The 16431-nt window shown below is 42.3% G+C and overlaps 1 protein-coding gene across 1 annotated transcript; it reads left to right on the top strand.

The window, feature by feature from the left end:
* Positions 1-2872: 2872 nt before the first annotated feature.
* Positions 2873-16131, top strand: MRPL23 (mitochondrial ribosomal protein L23). The gene is made up of 5 exons (XM_034770283.1): positions 2873-3005; positions 4311-4433; positions 7182-7264; positions 8274-8347; positions 15782-16131. The coding sequence occupies exons 1-5, from the start codon at positions 2986-2988 to the stop codon at positions 15944-15946; spliced, it is 465 nt and encodes a 154-aa protein (XP_034626174.1). The 5' UTR covers positions 2873-2985; the 3' UTR covers positions 15947-16131.
* The last annotated feature ends 300 nt before the right edge of the window (positions 16132-16431 follow it).

Raw genomic sequence — 16431 nt, 5'->3', positions numbered from 1 at the left:
TAGATGAAATTTTAGGTTCCCAAATGGGATCAGAAATGGTAACATTTTTCACTAACAAATGAGGAAGGCTTTTGAATTACACCTTTCTAATAAGAAGTCATTCTAATATAGTCTCATCTCCTTTTTGCTGCAGTAATAGGCAGAAACTCCATTGACAGTTGAAAGAACACCTACAATCATGGAAGGATAGATAAGAAAAAGCCCTGCTAAGTCATCCAATCCATCTCCAGAGACCAATGCAGGACTGTTCCCTACAGCAATGGTTCTCAATAAAGGGTACAGGTACCCCTGGGGGTACGCAGAGGTCATCCAGGGGGTACATCAACTCATCTAGATATTTGCCTAGTTTTACAACAGGCTACATAAAAAACACTAGCAAAGTCAGTACAAACTAAAATTTCATACAGACAATGACTTGTTTATACTGGTCTTTATACTATACACTGAAATGTAAGTACAATATTTATATTCCAATTGATTTTATAATTATATGGTATAAATGAGAAAGTAAGATTTTTTTCAGTAATAGCGTGCTGTGGCACTTCTGTATTTTTATGACTGATTTTGTAAGCAAGTAGTTTTTAAGTGAGGTATAACTAACTTGGGGGTACACAAGACAAATCAGACTCCTGAAAGGGATACAGAAGTCTGGAAAGGTTGAGAGCCACTGCCCTACAGGTTTCAGAGTAGCAGCTGTGTTAGTCTGTATCCGCAAAAAGAACAGGAGTACTTGTGGCACCTTAGAGACTAACAAATTTATTTGAACATAAGCTTTCGTGGGCTACAGCCCACTTCATCGGATGCATGTAGTGAAAAATACAGTAGGATTATTTTTATATATATATATATATATATACACACAGAGAGAGAGAGAGAGAGAACATGAAACAATGAGTGCTACCATACACACTATAAGGAGAGTGATCAGTTAAGGTGAGCTGATTAGCTATTTAAGTTAAAGGACAGGGTTGTCACAACAACAAATGGATATAAACTGGCAATGAATAAATTTAGGCTGGAAATTAGAAGATTTCAAGCAGACAGAGGAGTGATGATCTAGAGCAGCCTTCCAATGGGGTGTGTGTGTGGAGGGGGGACGAACAACCTAACAAGTGTTAAGATGGTACTTGATACAATTATGATCAGGATTATATGATGGGGTTGCCTGCAATAGCAAAGGACGGGACTTAATGACTCAGTCCTCTTTTAGTTGTTTCTTAGTCAAACTAGAGATGAAAACTTGGCGCAGTTTCTAAATCTTTCTTCACAAGCCAATCTCTTCCACTGAACTATTTTCCCCACGCACATAGTAGCATTAATTTTTCCAAGGTGAATCTTATTGGGTTATTTTCTGCCCATATTTCTAATCTATCTAGGTCTCCTGGTATTATTTCTCAGTCCTCACTAGGATTTGCAACTTCTCCAAAATTAGTATCACTGTGAATTTCATTAATGTGCTGTTTACTCCCTCTTTGAGTAAGACATGGTGGATAATTAACTACGGGTAAGTCTACACTACAATTGCTAGAGCAGCACAGCTACGGCACTGCAAATAGGCAGCTGTAGTGCTGTAGTGTAGATACTTTTCAGAGTAGCAGCCGTGTTAGTCTGTATCCGAAGAAGTGGGCTGTAGTCCACGAAAGCTTATGCTCTAATAATTTTGTAGATACTTTGTACATCAATGGTTTTTTCCCCCATTGATGTTGTTAATCCACCTCTCCAAGAGGAAGTCGCTTCTGTTGACCTAGCAACATCTACACCAGGAGATAGGTCGAGCTAACTATGGCATTCAGGGCAACCTGAGCGCGTAGCTAGGTCAATCTAATTTTTAAGTGTAGACTTGGCCTAAGCCTGAACTAAGGAACCATGCTTAGATAGATCTTCCATCTACTCAGTATTTAAATTACTGCCCTGTTTAAGGTTTTGATCCAGTTTTTAGTCCACATAATACTGCTCCTATGCAAGACAATTGGAATTAATTTTTCAATCTAGAGTGAAACACTGTATCAAATACAATACAACCCGAATATATATCACAGCTACTGCATTTGCCTTGCCCACTAACCAAACACACACACACGAGGACGCTGGAAGTCTTGAACTTTCCTGCCTTGGAAAACATAGGCAGAGACAGCAGGTTGCAGCTGATTTACATTTACTAGGACAAGATGTGAGTGATGATTCCCTGTGCATGAAACAAACAAGCCCATTTCGCCACATTGCCCCAGGCTATGATGGCTGCATTCAAATGCTTTTAAGGCTGGACCTGAAGCAGGGCCACAGCAAATGTTTTGACTCTGACTTATAGTAATTGACTCCCTCTCCTTGAGACACCCTGGGATCTCAAATGCTTCTTGTTTTTTTTACCCTTGGTTCCACAACCTACACCAGCATTGCCAACCCTCACCATTTTACTGTGCCTTTTGTGAGGGTCGGTGTTTTTCCTCAAGCCCCAGCTCCTGGAATCAGGAGACTCTCAACTTCCGGTTAAAATAAAAGTAGGTGTCTCGCCGTGGCGGTTGCAGGGGAAAGACACCCCCACCCCCTCCTAGGCTCAGTGTAATCCCCAGGCTCAGAAACCAGGGAGCCAAGGCAATTTTTAGCGCAATCGCGTGAGGTTTGGGGTTAGGTGGGGGCTAACTGCTGATTTTTGAAGGCTGGGGGCTGCCACCCAGGAACAAGGATTGAAAAGCCCTGCTGTGGCTGGGAGCCAGGCACCCCTGTGGATCCCACCTCGCCTACGTCCCTGGGGCTGCCTTGGATATGCGCGCCGCGCCCAGCGCAGCCCGGCCCGAGCTAGGGGCGCCCCGGCGAAGGAACGCTCGAGTGCAGTGAGGCCTCCCGAGCTGCAGGGGGAGATAGCGCCGCCTCCGCCTGCAGTGAGACGGCCGGGGAGACTCTCCTGCGCCCGGCCCCGCAGCTGCCCGGACGGACGCTGGGCGCGGTCGCTTGGGGCCAGGGGGACGCTGCGCGCGCGGCGGGGCCATGGCCAGCGGGAAGGTTCTGTGAGTAGCCGGCCCCGCCCCCCCTCCTTGATTCACCCACGCGCGAAGGGGCGCGAGGCTGCCGCGCCAGGGCACCCCCCCCCCCGCGCGCGAGCCCGTCCGCCCGGCCTGAGAGGAGGGCTGAGGGGCCGGGGGCGGCGCTGGGAGGCCGCCTCCGCTCTGGGGGTAACCGCGCCGCTAACACCGCCCCCGCGGCCCTCCGGCCCCGCCTCCTGTGCCAAATCTGGGCGGGGAGTTGGCCGGAGGGGCCCCCCAGGCCGAGCCCCCGCGCCTACAGGGCAGCTCTGGAGCCCCGCAGGGCGGGACCTACCCGTGCTGGCTACCGCCGCTGGCGGGGGGCGGGGTTCGGTACAGCCCTGGAAAGTGTCCCCCCCCCCGCGCCCGCATGCACTTGTCGTGCAGCTGTTCCCCTAGTATGGGCAGGGCTCCAGGCAGCGCTTTATCAGCCCCTTCAGCGCAGTGAGCAACAGCGGCCCAGTTCTCTCGTCAGGGGCACTTTGGTCTTGTTCTCCGCTCTTGCTTTCTCCCTGGATCTGTCAGTTTCTTTTCCTTACTGTTGTTTCCTTTCCTCCCCTTGTTTTCCCCCTTCTTCCCACATGCTGGTGCTGTCCCACTAACATTTCCTCCTTTTCGGAATCCCGCTTACCGTCTTTTCCTGCTGGCACATCCCCTTTGCTGTCATTCCTAAACTGCTTACAACCTTCTGGCTCACAGGTTTGGTCCCTTCCCCTGTTGCAAAGACATCTCTCAGACTATGTTGCGTACTGCTTTGGATGGTAGCGAAGAGTTGAATCCTGACACTTATTTAAAGCAGTGTATCTGGGCTTGTTTGTTCCTTAGAAATAGCATATGGTGCTGATTAAGGGTAGCCGCCAAGCACATGATTTATTCTTTGTACATGCTGCCTGTTTTTTAAAACTGAAGTGCAAAAAACCGTGTATCTGGCAAAGGAATAAGCCAGTTTGAAATAACATAGTTCTGTGGTTGAGGTTTATGGTCTTTGCTGTGTGTACAGTATGTGATTTCACTCCGGGAGTAAAACAATTAAAACCAAAAAAAGAAGAACAGGAGTACTTGTGGCACCTTAGAGACTTTCGTGGACTACAGCCCACTTCTTCAGATGCTGTAGTCCACGAAAGCTTATGCTCTAATAAATTTGTTAGTCTCTAAGGTGCCACAAGTACTCCTGTTCTTCTTTTTGCGGATACAGACTAACACGGCTGTTACTCTGAAACCAATTAAAACCAAGATTTTATAATAGCACTGGTGTTTTATGAGTAACTTTGATGTTTCCCCCCTCTGTAGCTACCCCCTGTACCAGCTGGGAAACCCCCAGCTGAGGATTTTCCGACCTAACTTCTTCATGACACTGGTGAGGCCTGGTGTGACACAGCCAGAAGATACTGTACAGTTCCGTATCTCCATGCAGTAAGTGCAACCAGAAAAACAGTAGATGAAAGGGTCATCTGCTTCTCAGTTTGAAAGTCTTCAGGGATAGCAATCTAAATAATGAGAAGAACGATATTTCTGGAACTACAGTTAACTAGGCTTGAGGTCAGATTTTGTTATTGTTAGTTACAGTAGACTTAGGCTGTAATTAGAATTTATTAAATCTCCCATGTTGTGAAACTTCACACCCACTGTTTGAGCAGATAAGCCCATTGCCTGGATGCCATGTTTAGTGAATGTTGCATAGGTGTAAGCATGCTCCTTGAACTAGAAATAATATCTACAATTTTGATAACATCTTTCATTGTGAAACATCCAAAAGCCATTTGCCAACCAAAATGTATATTGTTTATTGGAATTGCTTCACCAAAATGCAGCCATCTCTAGGGTGAAACATAGCAACACTACATTGCAGTTTCAGACAATGTGTAGAATACTATATCTAACTGAAACTCAAGGGGAATTTTAGGTAGGACCTTTAAGGAAACGCTCCTGCACTTATTTAAAGGACATAAGATCTTTAATTATCACAAGTGTTCAGGAGCTGAGTTTTACATCTCACCCAAAATATGCCTCTTCCAACAACAGTGTCTCTTTACAACATGCTTGGTAATAGTTCTGTACTGATTTGGTGGCAAGAAGTGACACCTATTTAGTTATCGACACTGTTTCCTCTACCACATAGGTAATCTCGGAGTTCTCTCCTGCAAAGATTTAACTCGCTTTGACCTTGCTTAGCATATGTGATCTGATGGGATCACAGCCTAAAGTGGCATGGCTGCAGATCCTGAAGCTTTTAACATGTAGTGGTTGTGTGCTCCTGCATGTGAATCCACTTGGCAAGTGATAGTTCTGTCTTCAAAGCCAAGCTAAGGTTCTATACCCTAATTTTTTTTATATTTTCAAATTAAGAGTCCAACTTTGTTGTCTTTTCACAACTGCTTCCTCTCACTCTAGAGAAAAACACGCACTTCAAAAGATTCACTGTATGCACCACTACTTTTGGACCTCTGGTAGGCTGCTGCAGAACCTGTCTTGGATGACTATCCATACTGATAAAGAGGATCCTAAATAATCTGTTCCTTTGATTTCAAAACATAATCCCATTGGTTGAGACAGGGTCACTGGATCTTGTTCAGTGGATTGCTAGCCAGCCAATAGCTTTTTGGTGCCAATAGCTATTGACCAGCAAGGAGGACAGTACTGTTAAAATATGTTACAGCACCCTGTCTTTACAAAACTGATTGTCTGCCCATTGATACTTTAATATACTGACACCCCACTCTGTAGGAAGGGAATGTTGATTAGTGATCAGAACAAGACTTGGGAGTCTGGTGTTAGGGGTTCAGGTCCCACCTTTACCACTGATTTATTGTGACCTTGGACAAGTCACTAAAGCTCTTTTTGCCTCAGTTTTGACAGCTATGGATTTAATCCCTGCCTTCCATACAGGGATGTTGTGAATCTTAACATTTTTAAAACATTTGAAGTTTCTTTGAGGAAAGGTGCTATAGAAGAGCACCTGTTAGGTATATAATGATTTTTGACAGCGAGTCCCACTTCAAAATAAGCAACATTTTGGAGCAACAAGATTGTCCATTTTTATAGGTTTCCAGTGCAATCATAGTGACAGGCTTTGAGAGCAATAACTGTAAAATACTGCCTGAGAAATAGAGAAGCTGAGTGTTACATAGAGTAGGCTTTGGGCACTGTATCACAGTTGAGGTAACTTTTATATCAGGGACTTCACTAGGCTGTGAAGGCTGTAGCTTCTTAAGCATGAACTTTTCCTAGCGCCTCTTCCATAGATTAAGAAGACTCTCCATTTGTCCAAGGGAACTGGCATGGGAGAATGCATTGGTTATTATGAGCCCCTTCCTAGAGACAGGGTGTTGCTGTGATATCCCCGAGGGTGCAACCAGAACCACTGTGTCCCCTTCACTCTCAAGCCTAGGGTGCTTCTTACACTGCTTTACTAGTGAAAAGCAGCCTCTCCAGGCCCTGCTCACACAGCCATTAATATGTAAAGGCACACCCAGCAAAGTTACATGAATGCTCTTTTAGCCACTCATGAACTATATACAGGGTGACACCTGTAAGTTCCCCAGCCTTGCACCCCAAAAATGTGCATCTTGCTCTGTCCAGCACACTGCTACACAGAGCAAGCTCATTAATAATTAGTCATTTTATCAAAGAAAATGATTATACCTGAGCTTTTGTTAACCTGAGTGGAGATTCCCCAACCACTTCAACCAAAACACACTGGTTTAGATAAGACAATAAAACAAGTTTATTGATTATAGAAAGATAGATTTTATGTGATTATCAGTAGTTACATGGGGTACTGTGTGTCACAGTTGCTCATCCATTTGTTTTCAGAGATTAGAGACTTCTACAAAGAAAACAAAAGAATTGTCCACTTAGGGTAGAGAGAGTGAGCCCATCCACCCTCTTTAAATACAACTGGCATTTGAGTTTTTGACTATTAAGATTACATTGGATTAAATAGTTATTATTGCTGCAGCCTGTGTTTGCTTATAGAACCACTGTGAACTGTTCGTATTGTTTATATATTTGTGGCAGTCAAATTATCTTGGCCAAGTGGACTTGTTGATATATTTGCTCTAAAGTATTGATAAGCCTATACATATTTTTTTCTGTTTTGAATTTAGTTTAAACATTGACACTTTTCTTCCCTCCTCTCCAAAATATTTCCTCTTTGCACAGGATGACGAGAGTGGATGTTAAGAATTACCTTGAAAAAATATACAACGTGCCAGTGTCTGTTGTGAGGACCAGAATACAGTATGGTGAGTGCAGAGGCTAAGCTTCTTTTCGGGATGTTTAAAAAGTTTTTGTTTTCAACAAAGCTCCTCTTCAGCCTACAACTGTTCTTTTTTAATCCCAAGTGTTGATTTTCCAGTAAGGTATTTTGAGAGGGTGGTGTGCTGAAATTTCTCTCCCGCCTGCCACCGCATAGATCCCATCACTGTGGTGGAGAGATCTTCCTCTCCAAGGTTGAAGATCAGCTGTGTCTCTGTGGTTGTTTGTGTGTGTATGTTGGGAGGAAGATAGACGAGCAGGGAGTGGGAAAGTGTCATTAGTTGGGGAGCTATAATGAAGCACAGCCACTATATTTTAGAAAATTAAAAATTGCTAAACTTTTTGGATTTTGTAATTTCTTTAAAAGCAGAAACAGTAAATTGCACTTGTGCACTAGCGCTACTAAGTGTATAGTTTAGATGGGGACCTCCAGGGAGCAGGGACACTGATCTCATAGCCACTTAATAAATGACTGTTTTCTTCCTTGGGAGTACTGGTTTCCCAAAGCTGACCTAGTGGCTAGGACACTAGCGGAGATCTGGGTTCAATTTCCTGCTCCACCACAGGCTTCCTGTGTGGCCTTCACCTAGTGCGCCTCGATTCCTAGTCTGTAAAATTGGGATAATAGTACCTACCAAAGGATAAATATGTTTTAATCATTGTGAGGTGCCCAGATTCTATGGTAATACACCTCTACCCTGGTATAACGCTGTCCTCGGGAACCAAAAAATCTTACCGCGTTATAGGTGAAACCATGTTGTATCGAACTTGCTTTGATCCGTCGGAGTGCGCAGTCCCGCCCCCCTTGGAGCACTGCTTTACCGCATTATATCTGAATTCGTGTTATATCAGGTCGCGTTATATCGGGGTAGAGGTGTAGTTATAAATAGCTAAGATAGAATTCTTCCCCACAAAAGAATCAAAACGCAAATCAAACCTTTCAGTTGGGGGAGCTTGTGACTCTGGGTAAGTAAGTGTTTCTCTTCACTTGAATAGGTGCAAACAATAAAAGGAACCACAAGAACCAGAAAGTGAAGAAGCCAGATTACAAGGTTGCGTACGTACAGCTGGTGAGTAAACATGTATGTGTGTTTGAAGTGAGGGTAGGGTCTGTTAATCAGCATAATTAGAAATAATGCTTAGTTAATTGTCCATTTGTACTGTATATTTATGCAACTTCAATCTTCCCTGTACTAATGGTGTCATCCCCTGGCACCCTTGAGACCGCATGATGAGGTTGTCTGAATGAAAAGAGTTTAGTTCAGAAACACCCAAACAAACCATTCATTTTTAAATCCCTTTTTGTTTGAAGCCTGAATCTAAGGTCCAGTCAGGTAGCATTGAGTATCAGTCTGCCAGTGAGTTTCATGCTGACCCTGTACTCTGCATGTTGAAAGGTTCACCACTTATGTGACTGATTGCTGAAATGTCTGCTAAGTTAAAGAATAAAGCGGGGTGGTGGTGGTTATTTTAATAAAACTCTTTGGATGTTGGAATGGTTGGAAGAGTTTAGGTACTGCCTTGGTGGGCTTTCAATCATGTCTAACAAGTATGCTTTGTGGCTAAACTGGGTTCTAAAATGTTGGTGTCCCAGTGGAGATGGAGACCAATATTTTGTATAACTGTGGTAGTTTTTTTGTTTTTTTTTAACAACCCAAGCATATTATAGTTCAGATCTCTTCCTGGAATAACCTCTTTGATCGAAAACTTACACTCACAAAAACTACCTTAAAAGAACATTATTAAAATTGCCAAATCAAGCACTGGAAAGTTAGGAAATGCCAGAATTACTATTGCCTGTACAACCTTAATCCTACTCCCTTGTGCATCCACCCTGTGCATTGAATGAAGCAAGTGTTCTGTGGGAAAAATAGTATATGATCATGTAATTAAAGGCTGGATCGTAATGCATATGCACAGAAAACTGAATTAAGGTTGCATAGTCATCCGTAAATCTGGCATTTCCTAATGTTCTGGTGCTTGACTTTGCAACCTTAAATGTTCTTTTAATGGGTTTTATATGTAATTTATTCGTTTTTTTTTTTTTTAAAAGACCAAGATAAAAATAAATCCTGTTATGTACAACTGTGTAACAATCCTCCTGGGGAGTGTATAGAGTTGACCTCCTGCTAGCTTACATGGAGGTAAAAACTCCAGGTCCTTGTCTCCACTAGGATTTTACAACATGCAATAGCTATTTGATGTAAAAACATACCTATTATTTTCAGGGAAGACATAGTCTGAGATACAGGGGAGATTTACCCTGAGAGATGGTAGGCAGCGTTACTATAATGTCTATGCTTCTCAGGGCTTCCACTGTGAGGAAGCCTCTCTAAGCCACAGTCAAGACTTAAAAGGAGCCTTGCGGGTGGAGAGGATTCAGGGGTGCATGGTATCCTTGCATTTCCTGGCCAGGCTCCACATTCTGGCCAATGGCAGCCATTTTCCACTGCCACATTCTCTACTTTCAGGAAGGATCAGCCAGACTGTAAACAGGCATAGATCTTCAGAAGATGTCTACACTGTAATTAGAAACAAAATTCTCCAGTGTTGTGGAATAGATTGCAGACTCAAAGCAGTATTGTGTGTGCTTACCTCAGGCCAAACATCTGTACCTGGAACAATCACAGACATCACATCTGTGCGGGGCAAGCGTTTAACAATGCCATTCTTTATTATTCCGTGATATGAGACAGCTTTAATGCTTTGGGGCAGGGATGGTTTATTTGCTCTTCACTGTGCTAGGCGCTGTACAAAGGGAGCCTGGATGCATAGGTAGAGCTCCTAGATGCTCCTACAGTAATACAAGTAAAGTAATAACACGAGGCACTGAAAAATAATGCAGTGAACCTTGAGCCAGGATATCGTGTGTGTGTTCTGCTTCCCCTCACCTCTAGGTTTCCAGGCTCTTCCTGCCCTCTTCTGTTTCTTTTGTGTGTGCTCTACCTGGTGGCCCCTGGTACTCTTTACTTTCATGTCTTCCCTATGTATTTCTCCTCTTTGGGTCTTTTTTTTTTTTTTTTTTAAATGACTCATTCTGGTCTGTCTCTCGCTCTGCTCCCAGTTCTGCATTAGTGTTGATTTTACAGCAGTGGACTAGAGTTCATGCCCCCACTGTCAATTCTGAAACCTTTGGTTTGCCTTCATTAGGCCCCATGGAGCCCATGGTTAAAATAGAACTCTACTCGTAGTATAGAAAAACCTCTGCTAAGCACTTCAAAATCCCTTTTTGATTAGAATCATGCTGCATCTGTAACAACTCCAATTAAGGTCAAACTAGTCAGTGTTTTTTGCTTCCCCATCATTTTTACCAGCTGTGTTTTCTCTAGTCCAGTTTCAAGTTAAAATGGTGTAAGAGTGTAAGAAAATTGAAGAGGTCAGGAGTGTTTTGTGTTGGCCTTCTTATCAACCACTAGGTGGAAGCATTACTCTTCCTAGTGTGACTTCCTTCACTAGCAAGTCTCTGGTTACCTGGATGAAATCAGGTTCATTTTAAAGATACCAGTCATGCTGCTCTACTTTGGAGAACATTAGTTTCCACAGCACTTACACATACTAATGTACTGAAAGTGTTTTGAAGATGAACGGTATGTTATTAAGAATCATATACAATATATCAGTTCAGTCTCTTTTAAATTCTATTTCTTGGGGATTTGGAATGGTTTTCTTTTTCCTCAGGTTCTAACTTGTCAAATAAGTTGTCAGTCCAGTTACTATTCTTCCATTAAAAAATACCTTAAATCGTCAAAGCTGCTAGTTCTGCTAAGCAAGTGGAGCAGAAGTGTAGACAAGGCTCTGAAATCCACACCTGGTTTTACCTCCATTTTAATTAAACCTGCTTAGAGAAAGCCTAATGGAAATGGTAATAAAAAGAAGAGCAGTCTTGTCTACATTGGGCTAGCACCTGTTCAGCTGTACAAGGGATGGCGCCAGTGGGAATTTTTTTGTAAATATTCCTACATATGTTTTGGCTACAGTGCCTTATAAGCATGTAGTTAGCAGTTCACATGTCACTTTAAAAATGCTCCCATCCAAAGATGACAGCAGTTTGTAGGGTTTCTCACTGTATTTGAGGAATTTTGGAGAAAGTAAGATTCCCCATATGCTGCTATGTTACAGAAAGTATTTTAAAGTTAAGTCTCCTATTCTCCTTGGCTCTACTCTTTATTTTAATACCAGATATTATTATAAGACACAAGGAGAGTCATGCAAATATATTAGGTTATAAAACTGAGCTGCCCTTGCTGCTGGCCCACGTCCCAGACTGTAGGAATCCAGCATATTTTAGATGATGACATTATAAACATCACTCTATCCTAATTCTGAAGGACAGTAGTAAGCGTCTTAATTATCCAAATAATCAAAAGAGCTTTCAGCTGTTTGCAAACTCAACATTTGTTGCATCATTCCTATAGAACAGTTTCTGTGCTGTCCTTCCATTCCTAAATTTGTGAAATAAATCGAAGGTCAAAGCACGTATAATAACTAGCTTGTGCTGGACAAGCCTATTAGCTGGATATTTCTGGCATGATGCTTGGCAGTGAAAAGGTTAACGATGTGAACACTTAACGTTAAAGGCCTAATTATGATCACTTAACAGCCCATTAAGCTGAATGGAGGCAATTTGTACCTCTTGGTGTGATATTTCTTTCTGAAGACAGCCTTTATTTCTACCCTGAAAATTATCTTCCTAACCAGAAGAGCTAGAAATGTAAACTAAAAATAGACTTAGCACTTATTATAGCGTTTTCATCTTCAAAGGTTTTAACAACATTTCATGAATTAATCCTTATAATAGCCATTATGTAAATGAATTTTATACTAGGGTAAACTGAAACAGAAGGAACAACGAGGAGTCCTTGTCGCACCTTAGAGACTAACAAATTTATTTGGGCATAAGCTTTCGTGAGCTAAAACTCACTTCATCAGATGCATGGAGTGGAAAATACAGGAGCAGGTATAAATACATGAAAGGATGGGGGTTGCTTTACTAAGTGTGAGGTCAGTCTAATGAGGTAAATCAATTAACAGCAGGATACGAAGGGAGGAAAAATAACTTTTGAAGTGGTAAGAGAGTGGCCCATTACAGACAGTTGACAAGAAGGGGTGAGTAACAGTAGGGAGAAATTCATATTGGGGAAATTAGGTTTAGGTTTTGTAATGACCCAACCTCTCCCAGTCTTTATTCAGGCCTAATCTGATAGTATCCAGTTTGCAAATTAATTCCAAGTTCTGCAGCTTCACGTTGGATTCTGTTTTTGAAGTTTTTTTTGTTGAAGAAAGATTAGATTTGGGGAGTTAATTGCTTCCTTTTTTTTAATGTAAACAATGGACCATGCGCCTCTCTTGCATATAAATTTATAATTTGTAGAAAACAATGACATCTGTGGGAAGACCCTGAATCCTTGCAATACATAGATTTTTAGCACCAAGTTTTACTATCCCAACAACAATACAATACATTTTTAAAGCCCCCTTCATTCAGTGATCTCAAAGCATTTTTTACACAAAATCTCACTACACCTTTGTGAGTTTGTCATTATCTTCAATATACAAAAGGAGCAATTTGGGGCCCAGTGTGGTTAAATGGCTTACAGAAAGTCACACAGCAAACCATTGTGAGCACTAGGAATAGAACGCCAGAAACATGCCTTCCAGTTGCATGTTGTAACAGTCAATGTTCTGTCACATGGAAAGGTAGAGGTGAAGTTGTGGCCCTATTGAAGTCGGTGGTAATTTTGCTTTTGACTTAGGTAGGTCAGGATTTCTCTTATGAATCTTTATCATATGTCTGCCACTTGTTTACTGTATTACTTTAAAAATGGTAAACTTGTATATGTTATTTACAAACAATACACCTAATGCCTTAGGTATACTGAATTTAAATATGTCTGAATGTCCACTCTGCCCTTTACATAAATGGATGCCTCCCGATATATTTTAAGTTTTGAAAAAGCCCAGAAATATGCTTTTGAAAACTAGCTACCAAGCATGCACAATAGCTATTTTTCATGCAGCTTTCATCACTCCAGAGTCTTACAGTGCAGTATTACAGCATAGTATTGTTACTTAAGATTTATAAACCTTCAGTTCCAGGGTGTAATGTTTTGGCTGTTTGAAATCGTGTCTGGCTGCCAGCCAAAATCAGAATTTCTTTACAAAACAAGAGCTGGAAAGAGCCAACTTGTCTACCCTGATTTTTATTTATTCAAAAGCTCCAGATACAGATAGACTTAATCTGCTCAATATTTTACTTTCACCAACCTTGAAATGGGAACTCTGAGCACTTTGATAAATGGATGAAAAGTTTGTTTGGTTCCTCTGTAGCCTCTGTGCATAACTCTACATTCTCTTTTTGCAATGCTTAGTGAATCACAATGGATGTCACTAGTACGCTGCAGGGACTATTTTCCTTCATTCCCCAATAATGGAAGCATATCAGTATTGGAAACATACCAAAATGGCTGTGCTGCATCAGGAGATCACTCCTTTCCACATTGTTACCAGTAAAACTTGTGCTTGGGTCCTGCCTACATGTTGGCTTGAATTGTTTTCAAATCAATTCAGCTGAAATGGTTTAATCCCCAGTGTGAATGAGGCTTTAGGGCTGACCTTGTCTGTGTCGGGATTTCGCTGCAACATGATTGTCCCTCGTTTTCATTAAAGCATATTAATATTGTGCAGTGTAGACAGGATCTTAGCAACATGTCTGAAGTCTGCTAAAGTCTCGGACAGCCTTGGGCTGCAAGAGTGCTCACAACTGGTCCAGTCTGTGCATTTTCTAAGGGAATGGTGTAGCTACTTTCGTGGTACTTATAGCAAAGGAGCTTCAATACTCCACGGTTTCAGCACTGTTCAGGAGTACTGATGAGGCCCAATTCTATACTATGAAATGGAGCTGTGCTTTAATTATTGTAGGACAGCTGTGCTCTACCCAGTCCCCTGATTGTTTTGTAGTGTAGCTAGCCTCTTAGGATCCCCAGGAAGTGTATGCCACAGAAACAACCTAGGAATTGCATTGCACTAGTTGAACTTGTTGTAGGTTCAAGCATGGATAAGCTCAACTGGGGCAAGTTGCAACTTCCTTGTCTACATTTGGGGTTTAGACCATCTCTCACCTGTAAATTGCCATGCAGTGTATAAAGCTAAATAAAAAAAAAAACAATACAAGGACAACTGTGTCAAGTGACATGGTTACTGTTCTCCTGAGACCCAGTTGCATCACAATTTCAGTTCTAAAATGAAGTGTAGATGGGAACACAACAGTGTTCGGGAAGCATAGTTGAGCCTTGCTCTGATGCCAGCCTGGGTATGAAATGTGATTAAGCTCCCATCTGGAGTTGTGTTGTAACTGGATCTCTGATGTGTTTGTAGTGTAGATGAGTATTTACCCATTTTTTTACAAATGCACTCTAATTTGCAAAACCAATTTCAGTTTATAGAGTGGCAATAAATGCATATAAAAACCTGGAGAAATGTGCATTTATTTGTCAGATAGTTTTAAAACAGCCCCAGTGTTATAAAAATAACATCTCTCTCTCTGCCATATTATTGTGTGTGTGTTTAATTATGCAGCGTTTCATACTGAAATGAATGGACAGGGCTTGCATTGTTGATTTAAAGAGGTTGCAATTGGTGCAAACAATACTCAGAAATAGAGATAATGTCAATGGGATAAAACGTTGTCACAGAATAATGGTTTCCTGCTGTTAGATAAAAGCTAGAGGCCAAGTGATGTTTATTTTCCATCCAAGCGGGAAACATTGATCCTGTGATGGTGATATACTACAACAGCTTGTCTGTTAGGTGGAATGATTGATGTAGGTTTAATCACTTTATCTCATGAACGTTGTTGGTACATTACAGTTTTTTTCCACTGTACTGTTGTTTTGCATTCTATTCTTTGTTTCACCTGGTGAGAGACCCCTGCCAAGCACTACCCTGTACGACGCCACCCCCCCCCCCCCCCCCCCCCCCCCGGTAGTGACTTGCTGACACTGAACTGGAGCACTTCTCACCGTGACAGCTAGGCATATTAAGTATAACATTTATATTATAAATTAACCAGCTATAAACACAGACCATTACCTAAGTGCTAAACAAAATAAATGGTCTTTACATGGTTCACTGAAGTTGGGACTCTGGCAGAACTGCTCACTGCCACTGGCCTTGATCTTATCTTCGGAGCTAATACAAACACCTCTTAGTTGATGCACTGTGGTATAATATAAGAGATGGATCTCAGATAGTCATCTCCTGAGCATTCATGCCTTAAAGATTGTTGCCAACACCTGGATTTGCACATAGAAGTGAATAGGAAACCAGTGCAGAGTATGAGTCTTGGGGTGTGTGTAGGGCCCTGTCCTGCTTGGGAGATGGGAAGTAGCATTCTCCACCAGATGAAGCTTCCGGGTGGTCTTCAGATATAGCTGTAAGTATGTACATCACAGCTACTTCAGAGAAAGACTGGAATGTGTATCTGACCATTTGTTCTCTCTCTTTAGGGTCAGGGACAAACCTTTCAGTTCCCAAACCTATTTCCAGAGAAAGAAGAAACCCCAGAACCTGGCTCTGTCGAAGACATCCAGAAGGAATTTATGGAGAACGAGAGACAGAGGCAGGCAGCTGACCCCAGGCGAGGAGGAGTCACCGACTGGTTTGGACTTTGATGGAACAAGGCAGCTGCCTTTCTTTATGCCTCTCTGATGGATTTGAATCAGCGGAACCTGCGTCTTTCTCTCCCTATGACATAGGGTTTATTTTCGAGCAGCCTATCTGTGCATAACTATGACAAAAAAAAATGACACAAAAGAGAAATAAAAATAAAAAGACAGCATTTCAGATCTTTCTTATAAAGGCTCCGGACCACTTAAATACAGACTCACTGGCAATTCTCTTTGGCTGGGCGAGTGCATCACCCACCCTCTCCCACTTAGAGCCCTGCAACTCGACCTGAATCAATGGAACCTATCTACAAGTGTCAGGTTTGAGGCAGGTCAGAAAACAACCCAACCTTCTTGGGGTCAGGTCAGGCTGTCTCTGACCTTCTCCTGCCTGTGAGGTTGGCGTGGCAGCAGCTGCATGACCCACTCCTGGTGGCTGTTGCCATCTCACTGCACTCTCTGTGTGCTGCGGAGCGAATGTTCTCACGAGG

Source organism: Trachemys scripta, chromosome 4, assembly GCF_013100865.1.
Source record: "Trachemys scripta elegans isolate TJP31775 chromosome 4, CAS_Tse_1.0, whole genome shotgun sequence".
NCBI classification, from domain to species: domain Eukaryota; kingdom Metazoa; phylum Chordata; order Testudines; family Emydidae; genus Trachemys; species Trachemys scripta.
This window is presented reverse-complemented; position numbering and strand designations above follow the sequence as displayed.

Bases quoted from the DNA above. Each gene is read 5' to 3' on its own strand.
- MRPL23 (XM_034770283.1), top strand. From the start codon at position 2,986: ATGGCCAGCGGGAAGGTTCT. The intron at 3,006-4,310 runs GTGAGTAGCCGG...CCCCCTCTGTAG, and splicing joins ATGGCCAGCGGGAAGGTTCT to CTACCCCCTGTACCAGCTGG. The intron at 8,348-15,781 runs GTGAGTAAACAT...CTCTCTCTTTAG, and splicing joins AGGTTGCGTACGTACAGCTG to GGTCAGGGACAAACCTTTCA.